This window comes from Suricata suricatta, chromosome 8 (genome assembly GCF_006229205.1).
Source record: "Suricata suricatta isolate VVHF042 chromosome 8, meerkat_22Aug2017_6uvM2_HiC, whole genome shotgun sequence".
Classification (NCBI taxonomy): Eukaryota; Metazoa; Chordata; class Mammalia; order Carnivora; family Herpestidae; genus Suricata; species Suricata suricatta.
The window spans coordinates 133,480,865-133,498,007 of record NC_043707.1 but is presented as its reverse complement, the minus strand read 5'-3'; the positions used below and the strand labels follow the sequence as shown (position 1 = coordinate 133,498,007).

Below are 17,143 nucleotides of genomic sequence, written 5' to 3'. Positions count from 1 at the left end.
GAACATTAACAGTTCATAAAGCACTTTCTCAACCACCCACTCCATTGTTTCTGGCGGAGGTCCCATGTAGTAAGTCCTATTGTCCTATGTTACAGGGAAGGAAGCTGAGGTTCAGAGAAGTAGTAACTTGCCTAAGGCCATTGAGAAAGAGCAGCAGCACGTGGACTTGAACTCTAGACTTGGGAAATCCCATTCTCCCTATCCTCATGCCCCGGACAACCTTACTCGGAAGGGCAGGGCAGCTGGCAGAAGACAAGGAGGGGCCAGTGCCCTGTCAGGGCAAAATATGGGGCCTGAAACTGAAGCCACCGGAATTCAGGCCAGACCCAAGAAGGCAGATGGGTGCATGTACCACCCCCCCAACACGCAGTCAGTCCTTTCAAGTCAGGGCACACCTGGGCTCGGCAAGGCTAAAGCACCACCCCTCCCCAGGCAGCCTCCATATCTTCACCCTCTTGCTGTCCTTCCCAGCATTTCTCATCCAAGCCTCTGCCCTCTGTCCTCCAAGCCACAGCCTTTCAGAGCAGCTGTGACCAGCAAGGCCCATTTAGAGGCCCCCGTCTCTCCACTATGTTCTGAACCTAGGAGGAAGTAGACCCCCTCCCCACACAGATCAGTCCCCATCCTTGGTGAGCACCTGGTGTGTGCCCAACACTTCACACAGAACAAACTTTGTAGACTAGGTATTATGATGTCCATTTAAGAAAAATAATTTCATTGAGATTTTGAGAGGCAAATAACTTGCCCAAGGCCACCCACCTTGCTAGTAGTAGAAACGGATTTGAACCCAGGTTCTGCCTACACTTTTCCCAACCATGCCCACTGCTCCAGGCTGGTGGCTGGGAAGTGGAGGCAGGCAGAGAAAACTGAAGGAGTCTGGAAAGCCTTCTTGGAGGCAGAGGACTTTTTGAACTCCCCCAAACCCAGCCTCCACACTGTGCCAGGTCCGTAAGCGTCCATCTCCCACACACCTGTTGCTCCTTCCATAAACCCCTCCATGTCCTTCATAGGGCCTCTCCCTCTGGCCCCTCTTCCAGCAGCCTGGAGTAGCTTTTATGTCTTAGGGGTAAAGATAATACTCATGAAATCTAGCATTTGTTCTGAGCCCTGACTGTGCTTTACACACACCATCCAATTTCATTCTCATGACCACCTAACAAGGTAGGTCCAATCTCTCTCCTTGTTTGACACAGGAGGAAAGAAGCTCAGAGAGATCTGGAACCTTACTTGGAGTCCCACAGCCAGCAAGGGGTGGAGCTGGTCACCCTACACCCATGACCGAGCTGGGGACCTCGGTGCTCTGCCACCTCTTCTTCTGGTCCCTGAGGTCCCATGTCCCTGGTGGGCAGGGGCCAGGCGGTCAAATCAGGCATCTGAAGACCCCCTAGAAGCTGTTCCCCCTTCCTACCCCATTTCCTTCCTGGATCTGGAGCCTTCTCAATGCCTGCATGCCCCAGCCCCCGCCACCAGCCTGGGTTCTCCTCCACCCAGGGGACACAGGGGCTGGGGTGCCACCTCCCTCTCCTTGAGCATCTGATCCCAGAACCGAGGAGGCTGGCTCTCAAGAGAAGCATGTTTATTCCCTCCTGCAACACAGCCTGTTTCCTCATCTGTAATTGGAAAGGTGCCGAGTGAAAACCCCTAAGACACAACGTGCTGGCACTTGGGTCGGAAGCAAGATACTTCTCTCCTCCATCCTCTCTCTTCCTCCTCCTTCCTAGATCCCACGGGCAGGTGTCTAATGGATACAATAAAGTGCATCAGAATCTCTCTGTATGGGGTTGGGAGGCAAGGGTTTTAACATTGTAACATAAAGAGGCAACTCCAATATTATAACATGACTTTATATCCAGGGAAAATAATACAGATAGCCAGTGTTTTCACAATACAGGCTAGAGATAATCAAGCTTGGCAAAATTGTCCCGGCCATTGGGGATATTTCCTACATAAAGCGGATCAGACGGCAGTGGGGCATGAGGAGGGCAGGGGTGTCTGGAGAGTTGGCAATGCCACTTTGGGGTGGGCAGCTCTCAGCTCAGGGGCACAGAGCCCCCATAGCCCCTCCCCAGACCCCTACTCCTCTCTCCCTGGCCAGGCCTCCGGCCCCTGCCGAACCCCAGCCTCAGCCCCCTCCCCAGCAACTCCCTCGGCCCCAGCTCATTAGCCCTGAAAAACCTGCTCAAATCCAGGGGGAGGGTTTTTCAGCTAAAATAGCTCCGTCTTAGGCTAGTTTTTCCCTCTCTTCCCCACATCATTAGTGAAAGTGCAGTCTCTGCAGTCCCCTGGCTATGGGGGGTGAGGCAGCCCCCCTTCCCTGGGGACCCCTGGCCAGGCAGAGGGCCAAGGCTGGGATCTGGCCTGAGGGGGGGGTGGGGCTGGGGGAGCAGATGGAGTAGGAGATTGTGAGGGAGGTGGAGGGAGGCCTGGGCAGAGCCCCTCCTGACCTGCCCAGGCGGACACTGCATCTTCCTCAGTGAAAATTGGAAAGAGCCCCAGCAGGGCCGAGGCCGGCTAACTGCCTGCCCAATGCCAAGCGCTGTGCCAAACACCCTCCACCCCCACCCCCCAGCCTTCCCCGGGGCCTGTGAGGGGCAGGGCTCTGTGTGAGGCTTTTGTCCCAGCACCTAGTCCCCCTTCTTCAAGCCCCACAGCGTCTGCCCCCGTCTCTCAGCCCTTGGTTCTCCCTGGCTGGCTCCACCCCAGGCCTTGCCCACGAGAGCGCCATGCCCCCTCACCACGTAACTGGCTCAGGGATGGGTGTGTGAACCCCCTGGACTTAACGCTGGGGGTGCCCGGCCCCTTCCAGGGTGAGCCTGTCTGGGGTGAAGCCACACAGAGCTGAGAGACAAAGAGAAAGCCACTGACTATGCCATTGGCGCCTTTTCCAGCCTTACCCGAGAGAGAGCTCCACCGGGCTTTTCTGTTCCATGAGCCCCAAATTTGCTTTTTCATTAAAACACTGAATCACGTGTCTGTCATTTGCAGCAGACAGAGTGGCAATCAGCACAAGGATTTTGGTAAACCCCATTTCTCGGATCAGGAAACTGATACCCAGGGAGATTAAGCTACTCCTGGTCCAGGTCACCGGAGCCCCAGACGGAATAGAAGCCCCAGACCGAATAGAAAAGCGCTCGAAACTTCAATTTGTTCCCCCTGAGGCTGGATTGGGGCGGGGGGTGGGGGGGAGGGTGCTGTGAGACCATTTTCAACAAGGCCCAGAGAGCAGGGGACAAAAAGGTAACAGGTTGTCATGGCTACCCTCTCACTGTGTGGCCTCAGACAATCAACCTCACCTCTCTGAGCCTGGGGCTGGAAACAAAATATCTCACCCCTGTGGAATGCAGGTGGCCCCTTGGGTAGGGCAGGGGGACCACCTCTTGGCCCCTACCCCCAGAGGATTACAAGTAGGGGATTTCCCCAGCCAGGCGACAGAGATCCCAGAGGCTGTTAGACACTTCCCCCCCAAACCCCCACCCCTGCCATGTGCTCCCCCCACCCGCCCCGCCAACATGTACGCTCCACCTGATTTTAAATGTCTCTCAAAGACCAAATTCAATTTGGTGTAACTCCACCAGCTCTGCAGTGCAGAATTCATCGGATGAGGAGCCTGCTTTTGGGGGAATAATTCATTTTTCCGGTGTCGGAGAGCAGAGTAATTGATCCAGGGGGCTGATGCCTCCCTCCCCTCTCCCTCCCTGGGACCATCTGATTCCAAATGCAGCCTAAGACAGTTAGGTCAAAGTCACAGCAATAAATAGGAGGGGGGCATCTGCTTTAATATATTGGATTATTCCACTCAGTGGTGACGAAAAACAAGATTTAATTCCCTGAGAAACGCCAGCCGAGAAAATCATTTCCCTGCCTGCTTCTCCCTTCCTTTTTTTTCCCCTTGTTCTTTTTTCCAAAGACATCTTTGTCTTCACGCAGGCTTTGAGGGCTGTGCTGTTCCTTGTACCACCAGCGATTTCCCTGCACCGGCCCACCCATCCAGGGCCCTCTTCTCTGAAGATTCAGGACCCTGTCGGCCACTGCCCTCAATCATGGGTCCCTGAGGACACAGATTTCTGTTGAAACCCAGGTGACTCTACCATAGTCGTTAGCACATAGATAAATTCTGACAGTAAACCCCAGGAAATGACCAGTTAGTGCCAGAGCTCCAACTGATAGCACAGGAAGCTAAGAGCTGCTTAGGGAAGTAATTTACCTTCCTACTACTCCTCAGATCAAGAGTCCACTCACTGCCTCCTCCAGGAAGCCCTCCCTGATTAAGATCCAACTTAGATGCTTCTCCTCTGGGTTCCCAAAATACACTGGGCATCCTCCTCATAGCCCTTTTACTATTGGACTAGAGCTGCCACGCTTGTTTGCTTTACTTTTTTTTTTTTAAGTTTATTTATTTTGAGAGAGAGAGACAGAGTATAAGCAGAGGAGGGGCAGAGAGAAGGAGAGAGAAAGAATCCCAAGTAGGCTTTGCACAGTCAGTGTGAAGCCCGACGTGGGGCTCAAACTCACAAACCATGAGATCACGACCTGAGCCAAAACCAAGAGTCAGACGCTTAACTGACTGAGCCACCCAGGCGCTGTTCATTTAGCAAACTCACATATAATTGCTGGCTACATGCAGGCTCTGATCTTTACAAATATTACTTGATGCTTTACAAACATTAATTCATTTGATTCTCATAACAACCCTAGGAGGTAGGAACTATAATCAGCCCTATTTTACAGACAGGGAAATTTAGGCACTGACTAGTTAAGCAACTTGGCCAAGGCCACACAGCAAGGAAGGTCAGAACTGGCAACCCAGGTGTCTCCCCATTTAGTCAGTGAGCTCCGAGGGGACAAGGACTTCATTGGCTCACTGGACCCTGAGACCCACACCCTTCACCAGTTGCACCCATGCAGGACCCAAACCGCCATGAAAGTCTCCTGATGTGGGACAACCTCCAGGTGTGGAGTTTCCACCCGGTAGCAAGTGGATTCCAGCTCGGGCAAGACTGCACTTCTCTGAGCCTCAGTTCCAACACAGTCTGTCAAATGAGAAGGAAAGTAGGGCACAGGTGCACTGCAAGGATTGAATAAAGCCACGCACCAATGCCCAGCACGTGGTGAGCGCTCAGTAGGTGTGAAATATCATAAACTATAAAATGTGGACTTCGGGGATACGTTTGCTATGCTCAGAAAAGAACAGAACCTTATCAATCCCAAGAAATGAAGCGAGGCCTGAGATCTGGATGCAAGAGTGGATTTCTCTTAATACTACTAGTTAGATGGGTGAGTTGCCAAGAATCACCAAGAAGAATTTTGCAATCACACACAATCCATTTGCTTCTGGGCGTTACCAGGATGCAAGAGAGTCGGAAACGGGGACCTACGGGCCAGAAATTACGACTGGGGAGTCTTCCATTCTTTTAGCAGGTGTGGGTTGAACCTTTGCCTTTCAGGTGCATTGAAGCCGACTGGAGTTGGGGAGGGGCACGATTGCCAGGGGTCCCTCAGCTCTGGGCCCATCCCACCTAGCTCTATGGTTTGTGTCCTTGACCACTAGACCCACCTCTCGGCACTGCAGATTTCTCTTCCATATATTGGGGTGACAAATGAAGTCTCCCCCAAGGGTTGCTATGGGGAGCCTGTGAGATATGCACATGGGGTAGGAGACTGACAAATGTTAATCCCCCCCCCCACAGTGACTCCAGGGGCATGGCAGGCTCCTCCTGACCCACTCGGTCCCCCGCCCCCCGTATCTTGTACAAAGAACCCAGTAGGTACCAGAAAATGGGCCTGGAAGCTTGGGCCCTTAAGCCCCTCAGGACAGCACTCAGATCCCACTTTGTGGCTGAGGATGAGCAGCAAAGCCAGGTGGAATCCCAGTGTTTCTGTCTTCAAATCCATGCTCATAAACCCTCGTTCCTGGGACAGGAAAGGAGGAGGGCAAGCAGGGTGGGGAGGAGGGTGGAGAGCCCTGCATGCAAGTTCACCTCTCAAAGGCAACCCCAGAATGGAGCTGAGGAGGCTGAGACAGGTCACAGAGAGATACCCTGAGGGAGGAGAGGCAGGGGAGGGTGTCAGGTGGCCTGGGATGGAGACGGGTGAGGGGTCAGGGGCCTCAGGGAGCAAATGCCGTGTACGCAGGGACCCAGGCCCTCCCGTGGCGCCTCTCCCGTGTCTTACAAAACTCACCGGGCAGGGTGATTCCACGCTCTTTACACCCCGCTCCTTGGCTTCAGCCTCTCTCTCATCCAGGCAGTTCTCCTACACATCTAACTGAACTTTGTCCTGCTGTACCACTGCCTGACCCCTGCTGGAGCACTAGGAGACCCCCACCCCCACCCCCACAGCCCTGCCCATCCGGTCTGCAGAGTCGGTGCCTGTTCCTGGCTCAGGGCGCTAATCCTGCTGACAATTAATTGGCTTTTGTTGGAGGAGAATGAATACCATCTCGTCTTAATCTTCTTCATTATTCTCCTTGTTCAGCAAAGTCAACACAAGATTAGCTTTAATTTACGGGGGAAAAAATAGCAAAGTCATTACTCACCAGGAGATCAGGACCGGATCTGCCTGGGTGTTCTGTGTTCACTGCAGGCCAGGGGCCACGAGGAAAGCCCAGGGCTGAGGATGAACTGGGCCAGCAAGTGGGGGTGTTGTGAGAGGAGGTCTAGGTCCTGAGACCTGTTGGGGGCTGGATTCCCAGAGACCACCAGTCCTTCCTAGTCTTACAGTACTCAAGCCTCAGAAAGGCTAGCCTCCTAAACGTTTCTCAGGAGCCATTGGCTTAAGAGCAGCCCCAAGCAGGCCCTCAGCCCCCAGACTCAAACCCAGGCGGGAAATCCAATCCGGCTGTGGATTCAAATCCTGCCTGCTCACGCCCCTTCCTCTGCAGAGAACGGGGCAGAAGCCCCGCCTGGGAACTCCCTTGACAATGCTGACACCTAGTGGTGTCCGGAGGAACTGGTCCTTCCTCCCCTCCTCCCTATACAACTGCTGCTAAAACTAAACATACCGCGCACACAAAAATCCAGGTTTCCAGAGAAAATAAATCAGAGAGGGAAAGGAGAATTTTTCTGCATTGCAAAAATTACTAAATAGAGAGTTCGACCAAGAAACCTAAAAAGAAGATTCATTTTACCTACCTCAACCCCTTAACCTTAAAATGGCTCAGAAACACTTAGCATCCCCTCCTTCTGCCTGGGGCAATCAAGATTATGCTTAGAAGGCCTGGGGTCCCACAGTCCTCGCCACCCCTGTTTCCACTCTTCCTCACCTCAAAGCCCCTAGTTCCTGCCCCTGCTCTGTCTCCTGGCACGCACCCATCTTTGACCCTGTGCCGTAGTGAACTAGACTTCCAAACTGGAAAGCCACAACTGTTTACTCATTGTGTGTCCCTGAGCCAACATCTCAGAGTCTAACTCTTTCATCTATAAGATGGAAGTATCTGTGTCTGCCAGAGAGGGCCGCTGAGCAGATTAAATGAGCACGTGTGCCTAGCGCAGGAATTGGCTCCCATCAGGCCCCAATGGCTGCCTGTTATCATCCCCAACACTGTTGTTATCAGCATCCTGTTCATCCTGTGACTCTTGGGAAATGTGGTTTCCTCACCTGGACTGGAAGCTGCTCACGTCTAACTTTCTATTTTCAGGTCCTACTGGACACAGCAACGGTTTTTCCTTAAAGCATTTAAACCTTATGTGTCAGAGCACACAGCCGCGTGCTCAGGAAACTCTCAGGATTCCCCGCCTACATCGCCAGCCTCATGCCAAACCACTTCCCTGCTTGCTCACTGAGCCCCAGACTTTCTAATCTGCAAATGAGTTCGTTCCTACCTCAGGGCCTTTGCACGTACTGCCCCTACAATGCTCTTCCCCCAGATATGATGTGCATGGCTGGTTCTCCTCATCCTTCAAATGTCCCTTCCTCAAAGAGGCCCTTCCTGATCACGTTGGCCAAAGTGACTACCCTCGCTTTCTAGTTTGTTTACTTCACTCAGAAGTCAAGTGCCTAAGTGGCTGAGTAGAATTCCAGTTCCGCCATGTATTAGCTGTATGGCCTTAGGCCAACCGATTAACCTCTCTGTGCTTCAGTTTTCTCACCTATAAAAATAGAAGTAATAATATTCCCACTCCATATGGTTATTTTAATGAATCAGTATATATATATAAAGCTCTCAAAGTACTGCCTGGTATGTATATTAAGTGCTCTATCATGTTAATAATTACCTTACTCATTTGTATAGTGGCTTGTATTTGTTTTCCTGTCTAGACTGCATATTCCAAGGGGCAGAGTCCTCGTCTGCATTTACCCGGCCTGGAAAATAGTTGATGCTCAATAAACACTGATTGATGAGAAAGGACCTTCAGGAACGTGTGTCTCTCTCTCCTTAGCCAATGTTTCAAGTGCCATTGAGTCATGTGACTAATCTGTATGCATCTACACTCCCCACTGTCCAGAGAGACCCCTGAGGCGCCCCCTGCTGGACAGCGCAGGCTCTTTCCCTTGAAACCCTCCCTTGAAGGTCTTCCCTCCTCTCCAAGCTGGTATGTGCAGCGCTATCATCAACGTTGAAGGGGAGCGGGCAAGTAGGGACAAGAAAGCTGAGCAGTCAAGGGCACACTAATGAAGCCCGTTGCTCCTAGGCTGAAACGTAGGCTTCTCCAGTCAGTCCGTGTATGATCTGCGAAGTCTCCGCTCTTCAATATCCTCGTGTATGACAGAGGTAAGGATGCCCTCTCCCCCTTCCCCATGTCCGAGTGGGCCACAGAGGTGCTGTGACAGGCATGCCCTGTGCACAGTGAGTACACAGTGCCCTGTGCAAAGCTCACTGTGCTTTGCTGCGCCCCCCCCCCGCCCCCGCACGAAGCATCAGCTCTTTGATGACTCAGGAGCTGCTGTCTGCAGAATACCACCAGTGTACCCAACTGTCCCTCTAATGAGTGTTCCTCAGCGACAGTAGGTCTGGAGCACTCCATTATCTGAGCCCCTCAGGTCTCCTCTGTGGGTCCCATCTCTGGGGCCTCAGGGCGGAGAATCTGGTCTCTGGGCTTCTGACTCCCTCCTCTGAGAGCAGACGGTTGGCTACAGGTGGCCTTGCCCCCTCCTACCCACCCCATCCCCGCCTCCCTGGCTGCTCTACCTCCTCCACCACAGCCCTAGAGGCTGAGGTTTCTCTGTGCTCTCTCCCGCCTCACTCTGCCATTTGTTCCCAGCCCTCAGCAGTGGCCTTGGCTTTGGCTGCTGGCCACATACACTGCCAATCCTAGATCTCCAGCCCAGAGCCCCAGACCCCTCAGGGGCCTTTCTTCCGAATGCCCCTGGGGGGGCCAAGGGGAGCACCTTCCATGTCCCACATCCCAGCCTGACATCCAATCCTCACAGGCACCTGGACACAACGCCAGCCTCTCATCCTCACTGCACCTCATCCAGCCCTCTTGTGTAGTCCCAGCACGGGTCCAGCCTAACCCCGGCTCATCCTCACAGGATTCCCCACATGCCCATCCTAGTCCATCGCCCCAGAGGCCCACCTTGCCTATTACACCTTCATGTAAACCTGGAAGCTCACAGTGGGGGGACCCTCTTCCTTCACGGCTCTCATCAAACTCATCAAGGCATTGCGCCCCCTGGCTGGCAACTCATTGGACTGTGCAATCCCCTAGAAAGGTCTGAGGGTGCCATGGGGCAGGGGCTGTGCCTCCACCTCCAGACTGGGAGTTCTCAAGATCAGGGTTTTGTCAGTCGCCAGAGCTGGTATGATGCCTCCATCAGTAGAACGTAGGCCCCCCAGGATCCCAGGGTGTCCCCTCTTCCTGGGACAAGAAGTGTCTTCCTCATCCCTGGAATCTCAAGGCCCCGCACAGAGCCTGGCCCCGGGGACTGGGGCTTCAGGATTGGGAGTGAATGAGAAAGAAGGAACCAGTGAACGAGCACAGGCAGACCCCAGCTTAAAACCTGCAATCTGGGGCACCTGGGTGGCTCAGTCAGTTGAGCAGCCGACTTCGGCTCAGGTCATGATCTCACAGCTTGTGGGTTCAAGCCCTGCGTCGGGCTCTGTGCTGACAGCTCAGATTCTGAGTCTCCCTCTCTCTCTCTGTACTTCCCCCACTCACATTCTCTCTCTCTCAAAAAATAAACACTAAAATATTTTTTTAAAAACCTGTAATCCCACCTGACCAGCAGATGGCAGCAGGACTCAGAATCAAAGGAGAGCTGGGAGGGATGGGGGCACTGAGATTATATTGGTCATCATTTCCTAGAGGAGAGAGGCTGTGGGGAGACCCTCAGTCACCCTGAGGACGAGCAATCTGATAGTCCTGGGGAGGGGCTGGGTTTGAGAGCTGCTGGAGAGGCCAAAAAAAGGGCCTGGCACTATACTCTTGCCCTCTCTGCCTCTGGGCAGGGCTTAGAAAATGACCAGGGGCGCCTGGGTGGCTCAGTTGGTTGAGCATCCAACTTCAGCTTGGGTCATGATCCTGCGGTTTGTGGGTTTGAGCCCCACATTGGGCTCACTGCTGTCAGCCCAGAGCCTGGTTTGGGTCCTCTGTCCCCCCCCTCTGCCCTTCCCCCACTTGAGTCCTCTCAAAAATAAATAAAACATTTTTTAAGTAAAAAAAGAAAGAAAGAATATGACCAGAGACCAGATGCTCCTGTTCAATCCATCACCAGGCCAGGGAGGGACCCCAGCCACTCCCCTGGCCACCACCACCCCCATCTGTCCATCCCCACCAGGACCACTGGCATCCATCCCTTGGGCCCAGGAGAATTCCCATCCTAAGTGAGATGCTGCCACCACCCACTATCCTGCCCTCAGAAAGGAACAGGAGGGGCATCAGAAGAGGCCTGGAGGGCAACCCCCGCCCCCCCCCCCCCTGTTCTGGCCTCTGGGCAGCTTGGGTGTCAGTCAGGCGCCAGGCCCAGCTCCCCACTCCTTGGCCTCACAATCCCAGCCTTTGTCCAGCCGGCCCGGGGCCTGGCTGGCTCTGCACCGGCCCAAGGGCCTCTGGAAACCAGAGCAGCTGGAGCACCACCAAGTATTTTTCCAGGCCGGGCCAGGGGCCCTCAAGAGACAGAGAAGGATGCAAAGGGAGCGGTGTTCATTCATCCGTTTGTCCATTCATTTCTTCCTCGGACAAATAATATTTATTAGGTGCCCACTTTGCGCCAGGCACTGTACTAGGTGCAGGGGATTCAGCAGTGGGCCCAACCCAGGCCCATACCCTCACCCATCGTATTTTCCAGATGCAAATAACGCCAACAAAACGCCTCTTTCCCAGTGTGGGGGCTGGGCTTAGAGTACGGGGCTGGAGAGGAGTGTGTGGGGGTGGGGGTGGGGTGGAGGTTAGGAAGTGAGGATGCTACTAAGGCCTACCTACCCCAGGCCTCTGCCCCTCCAAGGCGGCTGAGGTTGAAGGAGGGGCCCCTCAGGGCTCCACCCACACGCTGCTGTTGGTCACTCGGGCCCCGAACCAGCCCTTCCAGTAGACGGAGTCCTGACCCCCATGCTCGAAGCGGACAAAGCGGACACCGGGCCCATAGTCGGTGAAGGTGTGGGAGATCTGGGGGGCGGAGGTAGGAGGGTGGGGTTAGGGCCCTGATGCTTCCCCTAGCCACCCGGCCCCAGCGCACTCTGCCAACCCCTAGCCCGCCCCCACTCTGGATTTCTCAGCCTGGGTTCCCCACCCCCGCCTCTCCCGCCAAGATTGTCCTACCCTAGCCGCGCGTGCCGTGGGCGAGGTTTCCATGAGCCCCGCCCTTCGCTCCCAGGCCCCGCCCACCACCGGGAGCCTCCAAGCTCACCTGGATCCAGCCCGCATCATCGCTGTCCGGGGGCACCGCCACCTGCCCGCTGCTGAACTCGGCCAGCACGTCCTCGTGCTCCGACAGCAGCTTGACCGTGAGCTCGTACAGGCAGCCGGCGTCCCTGCGGCCCGAGTACCTGCCCCGAGGGAGAGAGCGAGCACCGGGGAGCCTGCCAAGCTGGTCCTGTGGGCTGCGCCTGCTTCCCAAGTTCCCATTTCTGCCCAACCCCGCTGGCGGGTACTACTAAGGTCCAGTTTTACAGACAAGGAAGCTGAGGCCAGAGAGAGCATGGACTCGCCCAAGGTCCAGACCCAAGGGACTACACTCCAGGGTCGGCCAGACCCACCTCTGGAGCTGAAGCCAACCCACAGTGACAAGTTTTGTTTTTTGAACTGCCAACATTTCAAAGTCAGGAGGAGAGGTGGACTTCCACCTTCTCCCCGAAAACTCGTGGCCCACGTGGCCACAACCTGTAGAGTTGGGAGCCATTGGCCCCTGGGGCAGGGCGGCGGCTCCAGGCTGCCCCGCCCCCACCCCCACCCCGACCCCTGCTCCCTCCTTCGCCCTCCCGCTTCCCTTCCCTCCAGTCCGGGCCCTGCCGCCCCGGGCCGCTCACCAGTCCTTCACCACGATGGCTGGCTGAGTGGTGTCCAGCAGCTCCTCCCAGTAGCCCTCGGCCTGCAGGTCGATGACCTGCGCTTTGCGACACCACCTGGGGAACTGGAGTTAGGAGGGAGTGGAGGCCCCTTCCCCCCCTTGCCCTCCATCCCCCTTCTCCTTACTCAAAGGAGGAGGCGAAGTACTTCTTGACGCTCTCATCGTGGATGAATTCCACCCCACAGTCTCCGGGCAGGTCCTCCACCCTCCAGCCGTCCCCACCGTGCTCCACGTCGCACCAGCCCTCCAGGTCCTCTGTAAGAACACGACAGTCCCACCCTGGTCACCCACTCCCTGCTGAGGGTGTGGCCCCTACACCTACAGTTGCGGGGCAGGGGAACGGGGTCCTCTCACGGGATGGGGCGGGCAGGTGATGCAAGGGGGTGGAACGGGAGGCACTTTCTGCTCGTCCCCAGATTTTCTCTCCCTCCCGGGAGGGTCCTCCACAAGGCCCGTCTTGCCTCAGTTCGTGAGAGTGTAAGGACCTGGAAGAGGGACCCCCCAGAGAGCAGGCGGCCCCGGGCACCAAAACTATGTCACAGTTTTACTGCTGCGACTACTCTGTAGGGTGTTGTGCCAGGGCCAGGCTGGCGTTGTTCCGGCCCATTTTGCAGAAGGGGAAGCTGAGCTCCCCGGGCCCCTCACCTTCCCCGCACGGGTTGCGCAGAAGGTTGCGCCGCCGCTTGCTCAGGAAGTAGAACTGCTGCCAGTGGTCGCGCTCGTCCTCGGCGCCGCCCTCGGGCACCAGCCCCTCCTGCTGGCACTTGAGCAGCCAGAGGGGGGCGCCGTCCACCAGCTCCTTCCAGCGCAGGCACACCAGGCGGCAGGCCTGCACAAGCTGGGCGGCCGGCAGCTCGGCCAGCACGCGCAGCAGCAGCGGCTCGGGCAGCCCGTCCAGGTACGCCGCCTCCGCCTCCGCCTCCGCCTCCTCCTCGTCCTCCTCCTCCTCCTCCGGCCGCTCCTCCCCGGCGTTCGCCTCCTCCGCGCCCGCTTCCTCCTGCTGCCCCTCCGGGCTCACCTCCTCCGGCTGGCCCACGCTCTCTGCAGGCCAGGGACGGGGGAGCTGTGACTCTGCTCAGAATATCCCCCTCCAAGTTTCAGAACCGCGACGTGTCTGGAACCTAACCCCTCACCCACCCTCAGACAATCCGAAACCTGGACCCGAGGTTCTGTGTCCAGAAACCGGTGCCCAGTGGGAGAGACCCCAGGGAGCTAGGGACACAGACCAGCACCCAGTCCGAAGAGTTTCGCTGCTGGGCCAGTAAACCCGACCAGATAACAGCAACTGATAATCTTACAGTAAGGGCATCCGTCTACTGCACAAACTTGACTTTAGCCCCTCCTTTATCCTTGCATCCGCCCCCTGAGAACCCTCCTCTGGGGACAGCTCTGGACTTCCCACCATGAAATCTTCTAGCCCTGGCATTCCTGTCCTTCCTAGGGTTTGCTAACACCTCCCTCAGGACTAGACTGAGAGAAGGAAGGCAATAACTGGGTCTGGGACACTCACTGCTCCATCCCAGTGCCTGGCATCTGGGACTCTCCCTGGCACGCTGTCAGCAGCTGATGTTTACTGGGCATTTAGCAAGAGGGAGACATTGTCCTAAGCGTTTTTCTTTTCTCTAAATCCTTACAGCATCTCTTTGAGGTTGGTCCTATTGCTGTTGCGATGTCACTGATAAGGAAACTGAGGCACGGTGAGGTGAAGCCACTCAGGATCACCCAGCAAATGAGTGGTTGGAGCCTGGGTTCAAATCCAGACTCAAAAAAAAAAATGCCCTCCATAAAATAGTTTGTTGACTTTGGAGACACCGTATGGTTTGATTCTGACTCGCCAAAGGTTATGGGACATGGGGATCTGAGGCCTGAAGAGAAAGGAGAACAGGAGTACCAGCCACAGCAGTGTGACATGGGGGCTCATTAGCAGAGAAGGTGGGGGCACCTGGGTGGCTCAGTCGGTTGAGCACCCAACTCTTGGTTTTGGCTCAGGTCATGATCCCAAGGTCCTGGGATGAAGCCACCTCGGGCTCTGTGCTCAGCCTGGAGCCTGCTTGGGATTCTCTCTCTCTCTCTCTGTCTCTCTCTCTCTCTCTCTCTCTCTCTCTCTCTCTTTCTCTCTCTCTCCCTCCCTCCATCCCTCCCTCCCTCTGCCCCTCTCCCTGCTGGTGCTCACTCTCTCTCTCTCAAATAAAATAGAGAGCAGGTATTATCTAACAGGGAGATGTAACAAGTGCTCAAGAAAGGAAGGTCTTTTCACTCCCTTTTCCTGTCCCTGGCCCTCAGTTTCCTCATCTATACAATGGGAGTAATCATTGTGCCAGGCCATATGAACAGTGCTGACGTTCCAGTCCCCTGAGGCAGAGGCAGGAGGTGGACAGAGGTCAGGAGCTGCAGGCAGGACTATCCTGGAACCCAGTTGGCCTCAACTGGGCCATCAAAACCTTGAGTAAGCAGATACTGAGAGCACAGTCGCCGGAGGAAGACACAGCGGTGAGGAGCTGGGGCCACTCTGGGTGATGAGGAGGGGTGAGTGCTCTCAGATCCAGGATGGGGGGGTTCCTAAGGGCTAGAAAGCCCATGTGGTGGTGGAAACGGGCTGGGGCGGGTGGAAGGACAGGCAGGGCCTAGACCCGAGTCTGGGCGTCGCCAGGACCCCAGCCTGCCAGTCCTTTATCTCTCTCTTCACATGCAGCACTTTCACCCCTGTCCCACAGTCAGGCCCTTGAGAGCTGATCCGGGCTTTACCTCTTCTTCTTCGGAGCCCGGAGCACACAGTCAGTCCTCCGCAAATCTTATTTAGTGAATCTCATGGAGCACAACAGTTTCCTGCATTATTAGTTGCTTTGGGAGGAGAGCACATCTTTAGGATGTGGGGATTTACCCTTTTCTTGTTTGCAGAGGGGAAACTGAGGCCCAGTTTCCTGGCTTCTCCCAAGTCACACAGAAGAACAATGGGCAGACAGAAAGGAAAATGCCAGGCCCTGAAGCTGCATCACCTGCCCATCCTGCTGCACCCAGCTCTCTGGGGAGCCCGGCCCAGTGTCCTCACCTCTCCAGCCCTCCCCCTGCCCTGCCCTGGCCCTGGTGGACACCTGATGCTCCCGCGAAAGGTGCACCTTGCCCAGTCCCCTCTCCTGGCCCCAGGCCTGGCACTCCAGGCCCCAGATCTGATTACAGCCCCCCCATCCCTTTCCAGCACACACAACTCCCCACATTGTTGCTGTCGGAAAGTTATCTGGCCCCTAGAAGCTGCCTCCCAGGCTGATTCACTCACCTGCATCGGGCCCTGGAGTCCAGGGAATAGCTGAGCCCTGGGAAAAAGCAGGAGCCCATTCTGGGGCCCTATAGAGGGTATGGCAAGGGGGGTCACGGATTGGGAGCAGGGGCTGAAGGAGCTGGGAGTTTCAGGGCTGGGGAGAGAGGGGCTCGGTTACCGGAGCGGAGCGCGCATCAGTTTCCTGTTGACTCCTCCGGGCAAGGCCCACTCAGATGGGCGTGCTGGGACGGGGGTGGGGAAATCTGCAGGCAAGCTTTGTTCCCACCCTGACTCAGCAGGCAACCCCTACAGGCCCAGCAGGGAGTTCGCGGGGATGGGGAGAGGGGGGGTCTCTGGTGCCAGGCAAGATGACTGGGCAGTCTCAGAGGGCCCTGAGCTGTGCCCCAACTCTCCCTCACCGCTGGCGTGATCCCCACTGGGCAACCCGCCATCCAGTTGAAGAGGAGCCCCTCCAGACAAGGGAGCCAAGGAGGAAGGCTCGGATGGGGTGGGGAGAGGCCGGCAACCCCAAGAAATCCGTAGAGATATACGCAGCTCAAGGGCCAGAGCTGGCAAATGAAAGAAGTTGAGGGAAGAAAAAGGCTTGCAGCCTCCGGCATCCCAGATGCGTCCCAGACGCGGACCCAACAGACCCTCAGAAGCCGAGAGGCGGGAATGTGGGATTACTCCTACCCTATCCCTCCGGTAAATAGGACCCAGGGTTCCTCCCTCCCTGCCTGTCACCTCTGCAGGCCTCCAGCCAGACACAGGGCTGTGCTCTTTTAAAACTGTTGCAAGGGCTTTGCGTGGGTAAAAGTTTGCCGCGCGGGGTCTCGGGGACCCTTTGGCTTTCTGATGCCCCCTTTCCGTCGCACTCGCCCGCCTGCCTCGGTCTCCCCTCCCGGGCCGAGCGAGTGGATCTGAGTGGCCGCGGCTACCTGGTTCACCGTCTCCGTCCATCGCTGCGGAGGGCGGTCTTGAGAGGAGGAGGAGCCGGAGCGCTGCGGGGCTGCGGGGCTGCCCGAGTCCCGCGGCGGCGGGGAGTCCAGGCGCTGCCCGCGTCTAAGTCGGGTCCCGGCTGGCCGCGCCTCTTAAAGGCCCCCGCCTCCGCCCCCGCCCCGCCTTTGGCCGGGAGCAGGGACGCCCCGCAGTCTGGAGTGGGCGGCCCCGGGCCTGAGGCTACCGGTTCCGCGGCCGACCCAGGAGGCAGGGAAAGGTCGGGAGTCGGGTTTTTTAATGGGAGTGGGGATCCGATTTGGGGGGTCTCCCACTTCCCTCCAGGGGTGGCTGCTGGAAGGAGGAGGCGAGGGGGCACCGGGAGTCTGGGTCATGCTGGGGGTGCGGGGCGCGCGGCCCAGGCGGAGGGGGGGCGGAGGCTCCTCCCGGCCCTCCCCTCCAGGTAATTTTCCTACGTAGCGGTGGGGGGCGCAGCGCGGGGAGGGC

At 56.6% G+C, this 17,143-nt stretch overlaps 2 protein-coding genes across 2 annotated transcripts in view; one reads left to right on the top strand and one right to left on the bottom strand.

Annotated features, from left to right (window-relative positions):
* Positions 1-11,080: 11,080 nt before the first annotated feature.
* Positions 11,081-17,089, bottom strand: FBXO2 (F-box protein 2). Its single transcript, XM_029949779.1, has 6 exons — positions 16,639-17,089; positions 13,090-13,485; positions 12,570-12,699; positions 12,404-12,499; positions 11,785-11,923; positions 11,081-11,543 (listed from the first exon to the last, which is right to left on the bottom strand). Exons 1-6 carry the CDS (start codon positions 16,658-16,660, stop codon positions 11,409-11,411), a joined length of 918 nt encoding a protein of 305 aa, XP_029805639.1. The 5' UTR covers positions 16,661-17,089; the 3' UTR covers positions 11,081-11,408.
* LOC115300157 (F-box only protein 44) overlaps positions 16,725-17,143 on the top strand; it is an 8,853-nt gene continuing 8,434 nt past the window's right edge. Inside the window, exon 1 of the mRNA XM_029949777.1 lies at positions 16,725-16,916. The gene's annotated coding sequence lies outside the window, so the exon portion shown is untranslated. The remainder of the gene's footprint in view (positions 16,917-17,143) is intronic.